General features: G+C 42.3%; 1 protein-coding gene across 1 annotated transcript in view; it reads right to left on the reverse strand.

Annotated features, from left to right (window-relative positions):
* GLP1R (glucagon like peptide 1 receptor) overlaps positions 1–17,477 on the reverse strand; it is a 276,669-nt gene that overhangs the window by 158,758 nt on the left and 100,434 nt on the right. The window contains exon 3 of the mRNA XM_083175414.1: positions 10,686–10,793. Within this exon, the coding sequence (XP_083031540.1) occupies positions 10,686–10,793 (108 nt within the window). The remainder of the gene's footprint in view (positions 1–10,685; positions 10,794–17,477) is intronic.

The raw sequence follows: 17,477 nt of genomic DNA on the forward strand, positions 1-17,477 counted from the left end.
ACTCCGTGCTTTCGGCACCTGTGCTCCACCTACATCAGTCCCAGCTGCCAGCACCCCCCGTGTACCTCCCGTCCCCAGTACCCGTACACCTCCAGCTGCCAGCACCCGTGTTCCTCCGGGCCTCAATACCTCTACACCTCCAGCTACAACTTCCAAGTGTCCGGTCCAATTCCCAAGGTGACTTCTCCCAGCTCCAGTCATTTCCACTAGCTTCCCCAAAGACTATTACAGACCTACGATATTTCCATTGTGCAATAAACTTCCTTCATCATATTTACGTGCCTCTGAGATCTATTTCCATTGGTTGTCAGCTAGCCACCAAGGGTCCACCAATCCCCAGTCCTGACAGTCGTGTAGCTACCGGTTAGCTTTAACCGGTAACCCCTTTCACATCGCACCAATTACCAGGTTGAACCGGTAAGAAACTGCATGAACCCGCTAATTAGGTTTGATGTGAAAGGGGTATTAGCAGCCTATGTACATTAACTAATTATTATTATTGTAATTAATATTATTTTTATTATTATAGATTGACTCACAAATGAAGATTTCAATTTAAAAAAAATTCCAGATCATGTGGTAAAAAAAGTACTTTTTTATTAACCAAAAGTCAATGGCTAATTATAACAGACCTGGCATTATGTGTTTGTTCAAAGGGTTCTCAACCAATTCAAATATGAAGAGTATAATCAGACATCCATCAACTTGGTGCAGCCTACAGTACGTCCTTCTCAAATGGAGCAGCAATTATGTTGACGCTGCCACTTCAAACCCACTTTGTGCGTATTGACAGTCAGTACAAAAGAACGCGCCATAAGCAGCAGAGAGATCTATACAAATACTGCAGTGCCCATAACCCCGTAGGTATAATAATTGGGGCACCATAACAAGCTGTGAACTCTCTCTAAGGACACAAATATCTGTTAAGTTCACACAAAAATTCTATGCAAACTTCTTTTTTAGTTCATTCAGTTTGTGCCCCACAAGTGTTGCTCGGAGTGCCTTCTGAGGCTGGCAGATATAATCGGGCACCGGTAATGTGACAACGTGCTCTGACAAGGTATGGAGTTTGGCCAATCTGCGGGATCCAATATGTAAACAAATGATTCCTGTTGGGCCCAGATGGTTGCATAGCCCCGAATTATACCCCATGCTTAGACAGCCTGCAGAGCCTGAAGAAGGGTTCCAGGAATCCTAGGCTAATACAGAATGGCCTGTGGTTCTGATCAACAGGTGCCGATTCTCTCAAGCAGAACTCAGTGTGGATGGTCCTCCCAATTACAAAAAATACTGTTCTCCAGCCACGGGTACAACTGCTCAATGCATTTCAGACCATTGGGTCCTTCATCAGGATGAAGGACCCAATGGTCTGAAATGCATTGAGCAGCTGTACCCATGGCTGGAGAACAGTATTTTTCGTAATTGAGAGGACCATCCGCACTGAGTTCTGCTTGAGAGAATTGTGAGCTGTGTTGACTGGAAAATAAGTAGAAATTAATGTTATTGAGGTTAATGATACTGGTGGAACAATAAATGACAGAACTGTAGGCGTGCGTGCTATTTAAAAACAAATCCAGATCCAAAGCACCGAGGGTGATTTTGGCAAAACCAGAAGCAAAACCCAGCACATGTCTGTAAAATGTATATGGTATTCCACTGTATCATTATACTGGTCCCTGTGTCACTGATAGTCGCATCCACTGTACAAGCACAAATATAATTATATTGATAGATGGCGATGTTTTCAAGCTCGGGGAACTCTGTAATTGAATTATTTATACACACAGCTGTGTACCAGATGTAAGGAGGAGATTAAGGACTGAGAGTTTGTATACATAGTGTACCCTTGGAACTGATAACATTGTGGGGCTTATATACGCTTGGAGAGAACAACAAAGGACATACATTCTATCCTAGTGTTTATGCCAGTCTGCCCATTACATGCATTGCAGTGCCATTCTGTTCAGCCGACTGCTGCATATGTTCCGGGTGGATCGTCAGATTACGAAATACCCTATGAACAGTGTTCATCGCCAGAGCCGGCGCTAGCTGCTCAGCAGAGCCAGCAGAGCAGGGAGGCGCCGTGCTGGAGAGGCACTCTCTTTGCACCGCAACTCTGCTGGTGTTCTCTGTCCCTGCCGATGGCTACTGTGCCTGTCCAAGATCTGAGCGGCAGCGGCTCTCACAGTTTGAGTCCTGAAGTGCGGCTTTCACATGGGAGCAGCTGATGATGGGAAAAGGATTTTATTCCGGGTGTAATAATACCATATCTTTGTTGGGTCATGGAAACACCAGCCTATATACACATTATATAGGCCATCCAATATGTCATGTTTGTGTCGGCAGGTGTGTACATCAGAAACATGTCTGTGAACAATGTCGCATCTATTGCGCAGGACAGCCGATGGCTGATATATCTGCATATATATCAGCGCTTAGTGCCATGTGTACAGGCAGCGTACACTGGCTGCAGGGGCCACTGGTGACTGGCATTACAAATGGGCAGTCACATGTAAATGCCCGCACAGTTGTGACCTGTTGCATGTGTGGACCTTTAACCATTGTTGACCTAATGCACGTCAACACCTTTTTGGTGTGTTGACCTTTGGCCAATTGTGTTCAACCTAATGACTGACGACCGTACGACTTCATCCCCACTGACCCAAACTTGCAGCCACTGGCTTCCTTATATACAGATTATGCGGCTGACATGTCGCCGCTTTTGGAACACTGCCCGTCCCCTCCGGGAAAAAGATGTTTAGGAAACTATTTAAAAGTAAGGGGTGGATCTGAGCCTGTAAAATTACTTTATTTCTCTCCGCTGTATCACTCTCTAAGTTTTAATAAATCTCCGCCTGAAGTCCAGAAGAATTAGGGCTAGATGCGCTAAGCTTCAAAAGTGATAAAACGGAGAGTGATAAACAACCAGCCAATCAGTTCCTAACTGCCATGTCACAGGCTGGGTTTGAAAAATAGAAAAAATTGGGGTATCAGTTACCAAAGCAACTGTAGGGGCGCCTGTATGAGTGACTTCTGCTAGCGGCTGTCAAAAAAAGGGGGTGTCAATCCCTATGGAAAATATACAAAGAAAAGGTGGTAGACTGCGCTCATTGATGACAGACTGAGGTTTTATAAATGTATAAATTTAATTAAACAATTAGCATGCTGTAAACATATAAGTTTCAAAGTACAAGGTACACAATATAAAAGAAGGGGAAGGGGAAGGGCAAGAATAATTGAAAATAGCTGCGTCCACTGTTAGAGTGATATCACCTTAGTTAGAGTCCACAGTCCCAGAGCCGGCCTTAGGCATAGGCAAACTAGGCAATTGCCTAGGGCATTTGGAATGCCTAGGGGCATCAGCAACTTCTGCTGATTAAAATGATATGCAGCATGCCTATATTCTGTGTGTGAGTGAGGCTGTATCTGCATATGAAATAGTGTATTCATGGAAATCATTGTAACATATGCAGGTACAGCCACAGTCGCACACAGAATATAGGCATGCCACATATAATTTTAATCATAGGAAGCTCCTTGTGTGTCCTGGTCATAACAATGCAAATAAGACGAATTTTCAGCATAAAATGCACCCAACTGGCTCGGAGCAGAACTGGCTCGGAGCTGCATGGCCTATTGAGGCAAGATGTATAAGGAAACATCTGTATCCAAGCAGAGGCAGAGGTCACAGTGTTAGCGGCTGTGCGAGTGCTGTCTGCAGGTGGGTTGGTTGTGCAATAGTGATCGGCATATGTGTAAGGGACATTATGTGTGTCATGTATAAATGCATTAATTATGTGCGACATATGTGTAACAGGCATTATGTGTGTCATGTATAAGGGTATCAATAATGTGCAACAAATGTGTAAGGGGCATTATGTGTATGAAGGGCATTAATAAAGGTTGGCATTATGTGTAAGGGGCATTATGTTTATAAGGACATTAATAATATGTGTCATGTGTAAGGGGCATTACTGTGTGGTATTATCAGGGGTGCCGAGAGAAAGGGGTAGGGGGTACAAATTACCCAGGCCAAAGTCTGATGGAAGGGCCCAGTGGGGGCCCCCGGGCCCCATCCCCTTAAGTGACAGCTGCAGCTCTTCTCCTCTGCCCAGCACACACTGCTTTGTGCTGGGTTGCAGTGTGGCCATGGAAGTGCTTAAAATACAATATTTTGTCTGGATTTTTTTCTAAGGGTATAATGTGAATAATGTGAGGAGTAATGTACATAAGGTAAAGTGGCACCCCTGATAATACTACACAGTAATGCCCCTTACACATGACCCACATTATTAATGTCCTTATAACCATAATGCCCCTTACACATTATGCCAACCTTTATTAATGCCCTTCATACACATAATGACACACACAATGCCCCTTATGCTTGAAAAAGCTGCTCTGTGCAGTGAAACGCGTTGGCCCAGGCTCCTAACTGCCCATCACAAAACGCTGCCTGTCACTGCCACCTATTTCCACTGAGAACCGTTTGGAGCTTTTCACCTGCTTACCATCACTGGCCCTATCGACCTGGAGTGAGGCACTCACCTCTTGAAGGCAAGCCGCCTGTCTAATACCCACCCAGGGTCCTACAGCGGACACTCAATCACTATTTCCTATCCAAGTTGGGAGGATCGCTACCCCCTACTGCAAACGGAAGAAAAACCACATTTGAGTACCGCCGCGGCCAGTTTCTGATTTATCTATCCGCTCCTAATTCAACGGTCACCCACTGGACTGTGGACTCTAACTAAGGTGATATCACTCTAACAGTGGACGCAGCTATTTTCAATTATTCTTGCCCTTCCCCTTCCCCTTCTTTTATATTGTGTACCTTGTACTTTGAAATTTTATATGTTTACAGCATGCTAATTGTTTAATTAAATTTATACATTTATAAAACCTCAGTCTGTCATCAATGAGCGCAGTCTACCACCTTTTCTTTGTGGGTTTGAAAAATGTCAGGCAGGAGCTGATTGGCTGGTTGTTTATCACTTTCTATTTTATCACTTTTGAAGCTTCGTGCATCTGGCCCTTAGTCTGACCTGTGTTTAGGGTCACTTGTTACCTGTGAACTAGTCTATGTATCACTCTTGTATTATAAAACTGTAATAATACAACCCATTCAATTTGACATTTGTAGATCTGAGTGATTTATAATAAATAATTATAAATCAAACCTGACTTTGAATGGACTTTTGGACACATTGGTAAATTGGGGCCAGAGTTCCAATCACTTGTGACGACCATAAAGCTCAGTCTGACGCAAGCACTCAAGGAGGTGAAAATTAGTAATTATATCTATATGCACTCTAAACACAAAGTATAAACAACAGCCAAGAACCTTCTCCATTTGATAAGAGCTGGAAATGGTTTATCCGTTCCAATGTGACCGTTAATCACTGATTGGTATTTCCCATGGTCTACACTCTACGCTTACAGCCGCAAATAAACAAACCATCCTTCTCTTAACTCTCAATCGTACAAGTGTCTGGAGAGCGCATAAAATGGATGGTGTCCCTCAGGCCTGTCGCTGTCACTGCGCAATATGTCACTAAATATCATATGGGAATGGGAATAAGTTATGGCACAATTGTTTATGGCTAGATGCACCCTGGGAGATTCACAAATGCCAGCCGCGTCTTTTAGGAACATTAATCTTTTTTTTGAATTTTTATTCTTAAACCTGAACTCTATCAGATGATGCTTCTATAATGTGATATTATGTAGATCACAAGATGTATGTTGCAGTTTATATTTGACAAAGATTTCAAAAGATTTTGGTTAACAATGCAAGTTTTACAATGCGTGATATGCCAGCTGCTGGCGCTGACGATGGTCTCCGTCCTTCTTACAAGCATATAAGTGCTTTTCTGTACATAACGTTCCGCCATTAATATGTAACATTCCTCCATTACTGAGTAACATTCCGCCGTTACTGAGTAACATTCCTCCATTAATGAGTAACATTCTGCCATTACAGAGTAACATTCCACCATTAATGCATAACATTCCCAGCATACAGAGTAACATTCCACCATTACTGAGTAACATTCCTCCATTAATTAGTAACATTCCTCCATTACCGAGTAACATTCCGCCATTACTGAGTAACATTCCTCCACTAATGAGTAACATTACTCCATTACTGAGTAACATTCAGCCATTACTGAGTAACATTCCTCCACTAATGAGTAACATTCCGCCACTACTGAGCAACATTCTGCCATTACAGAGTAACATTCCGCCATTAATGCGTAACAATCCCTTCATGCAGAGTAACATTCCTCCATTAATAAGTAACATTCCTCCATTAATGAGTTACATCCCCTTCATGCAGAGTAACATTCCTCCATTAATAAGTAACATTCCTCCACTAATGAGTTACATCCCCTTCATGCATAGTAACATTCCTCCATTTATAAGTAACATTCTCATCATACAGAGTAACATTCATCCATTAATGAGTAACATTCCCATCATACAGAGTAACATCGCACCATTAATGAGTAACATTCCCATCATACAGAGTAACATCCCTCCATTAATGAGTAACATTTCCATCATACAGAGTAACATCCCTAAATTAATAAGTAACATCCCTCCATTAATAAGTAACATCCTACCATTAATGAGTAACATTCCCTTCATACAGAATAACATTCCTCCATTAATGAGTAGCATTCCCTTCATACAGAGTAACATTCCTCCATTAATGAGCAACATTCCCATCATGTAGAGTAACATTCCTCCATTAATGAGTGAAATTCCCTTCATAGAGAGTAACATTCCTCCATTAATGAGTAACATTCCTCCATTAATAATTAACATTGCGCCATTAATGAGTAACATTCCCATCATACAGAGTAACAGTCCTCCATTAATGAGTACCATTCCCATCATACAGAGTAACAGTCCTCCATTAATAAGTAACATTCCCTTCATACAGAGTAACATTCTGCCATTAATGCGTAACAATCCCTTCATGTAGAGTAACATTCCTCCATTAATAAGTAACATTCCTCCATTAATGAATTACATCCCCTTCATGCAGAGTAACATTCCTCCATTAATAAGTAACATTCCTCCACTAATGAGTTACATCCCCTTCATGCAGAGTAACATTCCTCCATTTATAAGTAACATTCTCATCATACAGAGTAACATTCATCCATTAATGAGTAACATTCCCATCATACAAAGTAACATCGCACCATTAATGAGTAACATTCCCATCATACAGAGTAACATCCCTCCATTAATGAGTAACATTTCCATCATACAGAGTAACATCCCTCCATTAATAAGTAACATCCCTCCATTAATAAGTAACACCCCACCATTAATGAGTAACATTGCCTTCATACAGAATAACATTCCTCCATTAATTAGTAACATTCCCTTCATACAGAGTAACATTCCTCCATTAATGAGCAACATTCCCATCATGTAGAGTAACATTCCTTCATTAATGAGTGAAATTCCCTTCATAGAGAGTAACATTCCTCCATTAATGAGTAACATTCCTCCATTAATAAGTAACACTGCGCCATTAATGAGTAACATTCCCATCATACAGAGTAACAGTCCTCCATTAATGAGTAACATTCCCTTCATACAGAGTAACATTCCTCCATTAATGAGTAACATTACCTTCATACAGAGTAACATTCCTCCATTAATGAGTAACATTCCATTCATACAGAGTAACATCCCTCCATTAATAACTAACATCCCGCTATTAATGAGTAACATTCCCATCATACTGAGTAACAGTCCTCCATTAATGAGTAACATTCCTCCATTAATGAGTAACATTCCCATCATGCAGAGTAACATTCCTCCATTAATAAGTAACATTTCATTCATACAAAGTAACATTCCTCCATTAATGAGTAACATTCCCTTCATACAGAGTAACATTCCTCCATTAATGAGTGAAATTCCCTTCATAGAGAGTAACATTCCTCCATTAATGAGTAACATTCCTCCATTAATAAGTAACATTGCGCCATTAATGAGTAACATTCCCATCATACAGAGTAACATTCCTCCATTAATGAGTAACATTCCCTTCAAACAGAGTAACATCCCTCCATTAATAAGTAACATCCCGCCATTAATGAGTAACATTCCCTTCATACAGAGTAACAGTCCTCCATTAATGAGTAACATTCCCTTCATACAAAGTAACATTCCTCCATTAATGAGTAACATTCCCTTCATACAGAGTAACATCCTTCCATTAATAAGTAACATCCCGCCATTAATTAGTAACATTCCCATCATACAGAGTAACAGTCCTCCATTAATGAGTAACATTCCTCCATTAATGAGTAACATTCCCATCATGCAGATTAACATTCCTCCATTAATAAGTAACATTCCATTCATACAGAGTAACATTCCTCCATTAATGAGTAACATTCCTCCATTAATAAGTAACATTGCGCCATTAATGAGTAACATTCCCATCATACAGAGTAACATTCCTCCAGTAATGAGTAACATTCCCTTCATACAGAGTAACATCCCTCCATTAATAAGTAACATCCCGCCATTAATGAGTAACATTCCCATCATACAGAGTAAGTCCTCCATTAATGAGTAACATTCCCTTCATACAGAGTACCATTCCTCCATTAATGAGTAACATTCCCTTCATACAGAGTAACATCCCTCCATTAATAACTAACATCCCGCCATTAATGAGTAACATTCCCATCATGCAGAGTAACAGTCCTCCATTAATGAGTGACATCCCGCCATTAATGAGTGATATTCCCATCATACAGAGTAACAGTCCTCCATTAATGAATGACATACCCATCAGTGACATAACTACAATTTTTGTGCTCCCCTGCCAAAAAGTATCTGTCATGCCCCACTACATTAAGTATATTTTTTTTTTACTTACATGCTGGTTGCCAGGGGTTACGTGATTGTTGCCATTGTTTACAGTGCATGATTGCTGCCAGGGATTTCTTCCTTGTTGCCATTGATAACATTCTCATTGCAAGGGGTTACATGCTAATTAATAGGGGTTACATGCTCATTGCCAGGGGTTACATGCTCATTGCTAGTAGTTACATGCTCATTGCCATGCTCATGCTTATTGCCAGTCTTTACCTGCTCATTGCGAGGAGGTTACATGCTTCTTGCCAGGGTTTAGATGCTCACAGTACACCATTGCTCCAGGAAACCAGCACTTTCTGCTGGTGTCGTAAGGGCTGCACTCCCATTATAGACTCTTGAACAGGCATGTCAAAACTGTGGCCCTCCAGCTGTTGTGAGACTACACATCCCAGCATGCCTTGCTATAGTTCTAGCATTCCCTATTAGCAAAACTGTGGCAATGCATGATGGGATTTGTAGTTTCACAACAGCTAGAGGGACCTCTAGTATCGGTCTCCTCCAAAGTGGCGGACATTTTTGGAGGACCATTCTCAACAATTTCCACACAAACAGCCAGACCACACGGAATCTACAGGCAGAGACCCTGCCCCCCCCCCGAGGAGTCCCTTGCTCTCTCCCCCCCCCCCAGCTCTTCGGCTTCGGTGGCATTGTTACGTCACTAATTTCCTTCATACAGAGTAACATTCCCCTAGTAAATGACGGATACTCATTTCGTATAGGGTAACATTTGTGTAGTGCATGAGTGATGTTCCCTTCATGTTGAGTAACTTTAGTAAATAAGACATACGCCCTTCATACAGAGTAACTTCATCTAGTAAATGCGTGATACTGTACTGTACTGTACTGTGTACTGTACTTTCTTTCAAGATGCTGACATACTCAGGCTTCAAACCCATCTGCAGTCAGACAAGCTATTCATGACCCTGCATAGAGAAATCTACCGATTTGAAGTTCACCTTGTAAAAATGATCAGCATTGCAGCTGAGCAGATGTACATAGTGTATGGCTGTATATGATGCACACTACCTATATCTGCTCGGTTGCAATGCGGATTACTTTTCACAAAGAACATGTACCTTAATGTAATGAGAAGTCTCGCAGGATCAAATAGCTCAATGAGTAGGGTGTTTGACTGGAATGCAACAGGTCATTGTTTTCAATCCTCGGTATGGCAGTATATTGAAATTTGTTATTTAAATAAGGGTATTTTAACTGATTAACAAAGCGCTCTGAAGTTAAGTACTGTACATGAATGTGGTATAATGAGGTTTTCAGCGCTAGAAGGCTCCGACTCAAATGCGCCTGCGCAGTAAAATGGTACAGCTCCAATTTTTTCAGTGATTTCCGCAGCGCTGCAGCACGACTCCAGACTGGTAAGTATTAAAATAAATGAGTACCGCGTGTGCAGTGTGGGCCCTACTGGACTCAGGAACCTGTGCACATTTTATAAATACGCCACTGTCTAGTTTATCCTTTTGTTGTCATGTTTTCTGCAGGCATATGTACTATACAGTATTATCAAGCCCCTGGGGATTAGGATTTACAATCACAGGCAATTCAGCAGAAATCACTTCAAGTTCTAAACATTCGGAAACAACAATTACATGTTCTGCACAGAACTGCCGACTGATTGCAGAAAACGTCCTGAGATGAGGGAGAACACACATCAGTTGTAGAACGTTCAGAAAAAGTCATGTGTTTCTGCTGAGTGATCCTGTACAGTTAGACAGGGGTGTTCTAATACCACCAGCGTGACAGTGTTACCTTACCATTGTGTGCCCAGGGGAGGTACCAGGGACAGGAAACATTCACATACGTTCCAGGAACTCCATCAGGCCAACAGGCATAATCATCGAAGGTGCGGTTGCAAATCTTCCCTGCGGAGGATAAGATATGTACATCAGGTGCTGCAGCAGCGTTCCAACTTATTACATCACAATACTGATTCTTCAATGGGTATTGCAGCAGCAGTCCAACGTATTACATCACAATATTACAGAGTAATAGAGCTGATTCTTCAATGGGTATTTCAGCTTCATTTAAAGTAGCATCAGGTGCTACAGTGTTTTTCTGAAGTAGTATATCACATACTAGTATTAGCACAAGTATTATAGTAGACGCATCAGCAACATTGTAAAATAGTATATTTAGCACCATTGCAGAGCCGTATATCAGGTGCTGTACTGTAGCACCATTGCAGAGCAGTATATCAGGTGCTGTACTGTAGCACCATTGCAGAGCAGTATATCAGGTGCTGTACTGTAGCACCATTGCAGAGCAGTATATCAGGTGCTATATTGTAGCACCATTGCAGTCATATAGCAGGTACTGTACTACAGCACCATTACTTAGTAGCATATAGATGTTGTACTATAGCACCATTGCTGAGTAGTATATAAGATACTATACTGTAGCACCATTGCAGAGCAGTATATATCAGGTGCTATAATGTAGCACCATTGCAGAGTCATATAGCAGGTACTGTACTACAGCACCATTACTTAGTAGCATATAGATGCTGTACTGTAGCACCATTGCAGAGCAATATATCAGGTGCTATAGTGTAGCACCATTGCAGAGTCATATAGCAGGTACTGTACTACAGCACCATTACTTAGTAGCATATAGATGCTGTACTGTAGCACCATTGCAGAGCAGTATATCGGGTGCTGTACTATAGCACCATTGCAGAGCAGTATATCAGGTGCTATATTGTAGCACCATTGCAGAGTCATATAGCAGGTACTGTACTACAGCACCATTACTTAGTAGTATATGGATGCTGTACTGTAGCACCATTGCTGAGTAGTATATGAGAGGCTGTACTGTAAAACCATTGCAGAGTAGTATATAAGATGCTGTACTGTAACACCATTGCAGAGCAGCATATCAGGTGATGTACTGTAGCACCATTACAGAGCGGTATAATGGGTGCTGTACTGTAGAACCATTGCAGAGTAGTCTATCAGTTGCTGTACTGTAACGCTATTACAGAGTAGTCTATCAGGTGCTCTACTGTTGCAACACTGATGAGTAGTCTATCAGGTGCTGTACTGTAGCAGCATTGCAGACCAGTATTACAGGTGCTGTACTGTAGCACCATTGCAGACCAGTATTACAGGTGCTGTACTGTAGCACCATTGCGGAGTAGTCTATAGGGCCCTGTAATGTAGCTGCCGCCCATAGAAACCACATTGGGCTGTGCAAAAGAAAAGGAGTAGCTTCCTTTTGTAAGCCATCTCTGTTTTTATCAAAGCCTGGACTGGCAGTCCCAAAGGGAGAAACCACCTCCCACTAGGACTGCCTGTAGTGACTGCGACTGACAGGTATGACTTCCAATAAGATGTCACTGCCAGTCACAGCGAAGCCAGTGGTGTCACAGACCATATGTTACTTATTGACACTGAGCGCGTGGCATATTTTACCTGGGAGGCTGCAGCCCTGAAGTCCTGCTAAACTCAACCACGTCTGTATGTAATAATTGTAGCCACAATTTCTTCATGTACTGCTCTATCCTCTGTCGCCTGCAAGGATCTTTATTAAATCTTCTCTTTTAATGTCCCCATGAGTCTGCCATCTACACTACTGTGCGGGGTATAATGTATACATAACATCACTAACCCTGTCTTATTTTAAACGGTGATTGAACCTTTGACAGTTCCTCAGGTCATGTTCAGCTGTTAGTGGAGGCTGCGGTGAATCGAAGGTTAAAGCCAGCGAGACTTCATACACAGATGTAATATTATCTTGTAAGCCGTAGGGGCTAGACATTCAGCAGAAATAAATCAAAATGTGTACAGTAGCAAACTACTAAAATGCAGTAATACAGAATATTTTAACATTTAAATCCCTGTGATTTACAAACACGTAGTGTGAAATATACATAAAAGCTGTGTAATATATGTGATTGGAAGGGGGAGGGTTGTGGGGTGATCGCACAAGATTAAGTATAAAGAGGACCCCTATGTAACAATGTAGGATATGTCTTGTTGGGGTGTGCTACCTCAGGACATAGTTAATGGACATGTAGAAAAAAGAGAGAGAAGAATGTCCTTTTTGTTAGGTGCACCTGAAAGAGTAAGACTCTTAAAATATAACTTTTAATTATTTATTCATAAAAAGGCTGCGAGAAATTTTAAAACCATATAACAAAGACCGGGGTGGGGATACACACATAAAATTGGGGGTGGCAGGCAGGTGTTTGCTGACAATATTTATTAGGACTGGTACTGATAATGCGTGGGAAAGCAGTTCGGCAGGTAAATTCCACCAGATTACAGTCACAGATGACAACAAAATGTAATTATGCTGACAGAATCCGGGTAGGTACCCTGTACATAGGTGACTCCTACTACCTAATACTCAACATGATGTGCTATATGATGTATAAATGCCGTGTTTATACTAATCACAGGCAATCCTGTAACTGTGGTATCACTGGTTCAAAGAGGTGTATCTGCTCCATATAAATTTTGGAGAGATCTCGACACCAATGAGTCAGTGGGAGATCTTATCTCTACCTAATATTACTAGCCGATCTCCCACTGACTCATTGGTGTCGAGATCTCTTACATCGTGTTGAGTATTAGGTAGTAGGAGTAACCTATGTACAGGGTACCTACCCGGATTCTGTCAGCATAATTACATTTTGTTGTCATCTGTGACTGTAATCTGGTGGAATTTACCTGCCGAACTGCTTTCCCACGCATTATCAGTACCAGTCCTAATAAATATTGTCAGCAAACACCTGCCTGCCACCCCCAATTTTATGTGTGTATCCCCACCCCGTCTTTGTTATATGGTTTTAAAATTTCTCGCAGCCTTTTTATGAATAAATAATTAAAAGTTATATTTTAAGAGTCTTACTCTTTCAGGTGCACCTAACAAAAAGGACATTCTTCTCTCTCTTTTTTCTACATAATATATGTGATTAAAGGGTAAGTCTATATTTCACCAAAAAATAATAAATATAATTTGTGTCTAAGAAATGTGATTATTTCGATTGTATCAGTGTGAGCCCAGAAATATTTTTTGCAGTTAGGGGCACAATTATCAATATATTAATTAATAAAATAGTTATGTGGGAAATTATATTTTTGGGTTGAGAATTTGCAAAAGTTCTCCTCCAAGCCCATAAGTTTGCATTTCTAATGCTTGTAGTAGGAAATGCAATCTGCCCAAATTTACTAAAAACTATTTCTTAATGTTCCCGCAGGGAGCCCTGTGATAATAATGCTATCTTGAGATAGCATTAGCTAGGCTTCCTTATGGTTCCCCTACCCCTGCACAGCCTTCTCTGCCATCTGCCCGATGCACCTGGGGATTAGTGATCAGTGAGCTTTGGTCACCTGTTACCATGCTGCTGCTGTGACACCGTGGTGTTAGTTTATTGAAATATAAGAGATGCAGCTGTACTCACTATTGTATACCCTCTGATAAAGTCAAAGTGAGCTGAGATGCTGCAAAGTGCCAGCACTCTGTTTACTTTACTGATCACAGGGAACATAGAGGCATTTACTAAGGTGAATATACCATAGGCATATTCGTATGCAAATATGACTGCCTATAGGTATTTTTCGCATTTACTATGCCAAAAATACATCATTTCGTATTCATGGAACATTTGTATTTACGAATACGAATGCCTACGTCATCCAAAGAATACGAGTAGGAATCATCATTCAGTAGAATGGTGATTCCTAATTTACTAACCAGCCGTATGCAATATACGGCCGGTAATTGCAGAGAAAATACACCCAAGGCTATAACCACTCCCGGGCTCAAAGAGCCGACCCTGATTTTAAGGGGGAAATTTACTAAAGGAAATTTGTAAAAAATAGGTGTATTTGTATCCAGAAATACTCTTTTTTTTGACATTTTCGATCCCGAAAATACGGCAATTAGTATTCGTATTGATAGCACATCAATACGAATACGAATTGCCGTATTTTCGGGATAGTAAATGTCAAAAATAAGTGTATTTCTGGAAACAAATACACCTATTTTTTTTTACAAATTTCCTTTAGTAAATTTCCCCCAAATCCAGAGAATAAGCCAGATAGGGGTTCCCTGTAATTTATAAAACCATCTCCAGGCTCAAGGGCCGGTCCTGGTTACCAAAATATGGGGGACAAAATGAGTAGCAACCAGCACCAGGCCCAGCAGGCTCGCAGGGTAATCCCACAGCAGGGGGAAGACTTTTTATACAAGTATTTGTATTTAGCGGCCATATATATGCCCTGGAATACGAATGTGTAAGTGAAACACTCCACCGATAACAGACATATTCGAAATACGAATACGACACAAGTTATTCGTATTCTTCGTAAATTTTGTCCATCACATGTAAAAACATACACATTCGCATGCATGAAGGTCGACATGACTGAATGTCGACATGGGTTAGGTCAACAGGTCATTAGGTGGACACAAGCATTAGGTCGACATGGGGAAGGTGGACAGTCAAAAAGTCAACATGGGGTTTTTCACTTTTATTTGAGCCAACATGTGCGAGGGGGCGCGGTGCACTTTTTTAGCGTCCATGTCGATGGTGTCGACATTTTGGACAAAAAGGTGAAAAACCCTTTTGACAGTCGATCTTCACCATGTCGACCTAATGCTTGTGTCGACCTAATGACCTGTCGTCCTAACCCATGTCGACCTTCAGTCATGTTGACCTTCATGCATGTTTGACCTTCAGTCATGTCGACCTAATGCTTGGAGACCTAATGTAGTGTTAATTCTAGCACACGCTATCTTTGAAATCCCATGCAGTTCCTCTTCCCTGCCTGGGGTGTTGCTGTCTGCTGTAGTGCTTCTAGCACAGTGTAGTCTGTATATCAGCACTGATATGCAAACCACACCTGTGCTAGAAACACCACAGCAGACAGCGACACCCCAGGCAGGAAACAGGAACTGCATGGGATTTCAAATATGGCGGGTGCTAGAATGAACACTACTAATGTATGTCTATCCAATTAACCCATTCCAGCGAATGGCTCAGCAAGCGTAAAACGCGCTGTGGCGAGTGCAGCCTGGCAAGGGGCTTCCATGCGCTCATCCCCCTGTCAGAGTACTGGCATTCAAGATTCCGACAGTCAGGGGCGTAACTAACTATTTAGCGCCCCCCCCCCCCCCGCCGCACCTAACCTGCCCCCGCTTCTTACCCGCGGTCTGCGTCTCGCCCGGCTCTCTGTCGGGACCTTCCTGACATCACGGTCCCGGCCGGCTCCTGCTGCTACAATGAAAACGGACTCTTAGAAAATGGCTGCCCCCATACTGCAGACAGAACACTGTCTGCAGTATGGGGGCAGCCATTTTCTAATTGTCAGTTTTCATTGCAGCAGGAGCCGGCCGGGACCGTGACGTCAGGAAGGTCCCGACAGAGAGCCGGGCGAGACGTAGACTGCGGGTAACTATAGCCCCGCAGCCCCCCCGGCGGCGCCCCCAATTTCTCTGCGCCCCCCCGCCACCACGGAGCTATAGTTACGCCACTGCCTACAGTATGTTGGTATACTGACCGTAGGCATCCCGACAGTCGGGCGCTATACCACACACACCCGTTTATCTGGGCTAACTAAGATCCCCGGAAAGCTGATATCCATCATAACATAAAACAAAGTACATTTTGTAACTGAACCGGAGCCGGTCATCATGTCAGAGTAGATGAAATATTGCGTCACGCAGCGCGCCCGCTACTGCGCCCGGATGATGGAGAAGGTCCACAAGTAGTTAAGTCTTCGGCCTGCGCAAGGTCTTCCAAGTGACGAGTGTTAAACATGCAGCAACGGCACCTTACAAATTCCAGCAATTGATTTCTCCTGCCGCTTGGACCCAGGCCAGACTAATAGAGACACGGGAGAGAGGACAGATTGATCTCTAGCTGCTGCGAATGGTTGCAGATTTCTCATATGATTACATGACTTAAACTGCTGCTAAGTCCAATAAAATCACAGGTTTTGTTATCCGTAATCCATGAGGAAAACATTCTGCGCAACGGTGAAAAGGTTTCTACATTAAAATCGTTTTCTAATTGCTTTCGGTATGCAAAGAACAAATAACTCTCAGCTGACTCTCGAGGCCCAATTCAGGCCTATTCGCAGGACTGACGATCATCGGGAGACCGTAGTGCAGTGCGCATACCGTACGTGAAGCCCCCAGCGAGCTAAGGAGTAGATGTATGAAGCAGTTATAAGGGAGAAGTGATAAAGTGTCTGGTACTTTATCACCGGCCAATCAGCTCCTGACTATCCCTTTTTAAACCCAGGTTGTAACTTAACAGTCAGGAGCTGATTGGCCGGTGATAAGGTACCAGGCACTTTATCACTTCTCCTTTATCACTTCATCATACATCTACCCTAAGACATCGATGACATTTCAACACTGGCCGTTCACAAGATGATTGTCACCCGGCTGCCATTTTGGGGCGGCACCAGCCATTTTCTGTGAGTGATGAGGAAAACGCAGGCGGACCCGCCACTGTAGGGAAGGACCTCTGATGGTAACACTGGACTCTGGGATCATCACTGCCACGAGTAAGTATTGACCTATCCGGCCGCTGC

Source organism: Crinia signifera, chromosome 3 (genome assembly GCF_055691185.1).
Source record: "Crinia signifera chromosome 3, ASM5569118v1, whole genome shotgun sequence".
NCBI lineage: Eukaryota > Metazoa > Chordata > Amphibia > Anura > Myobatrachidae > Crinia > Crinia signifera.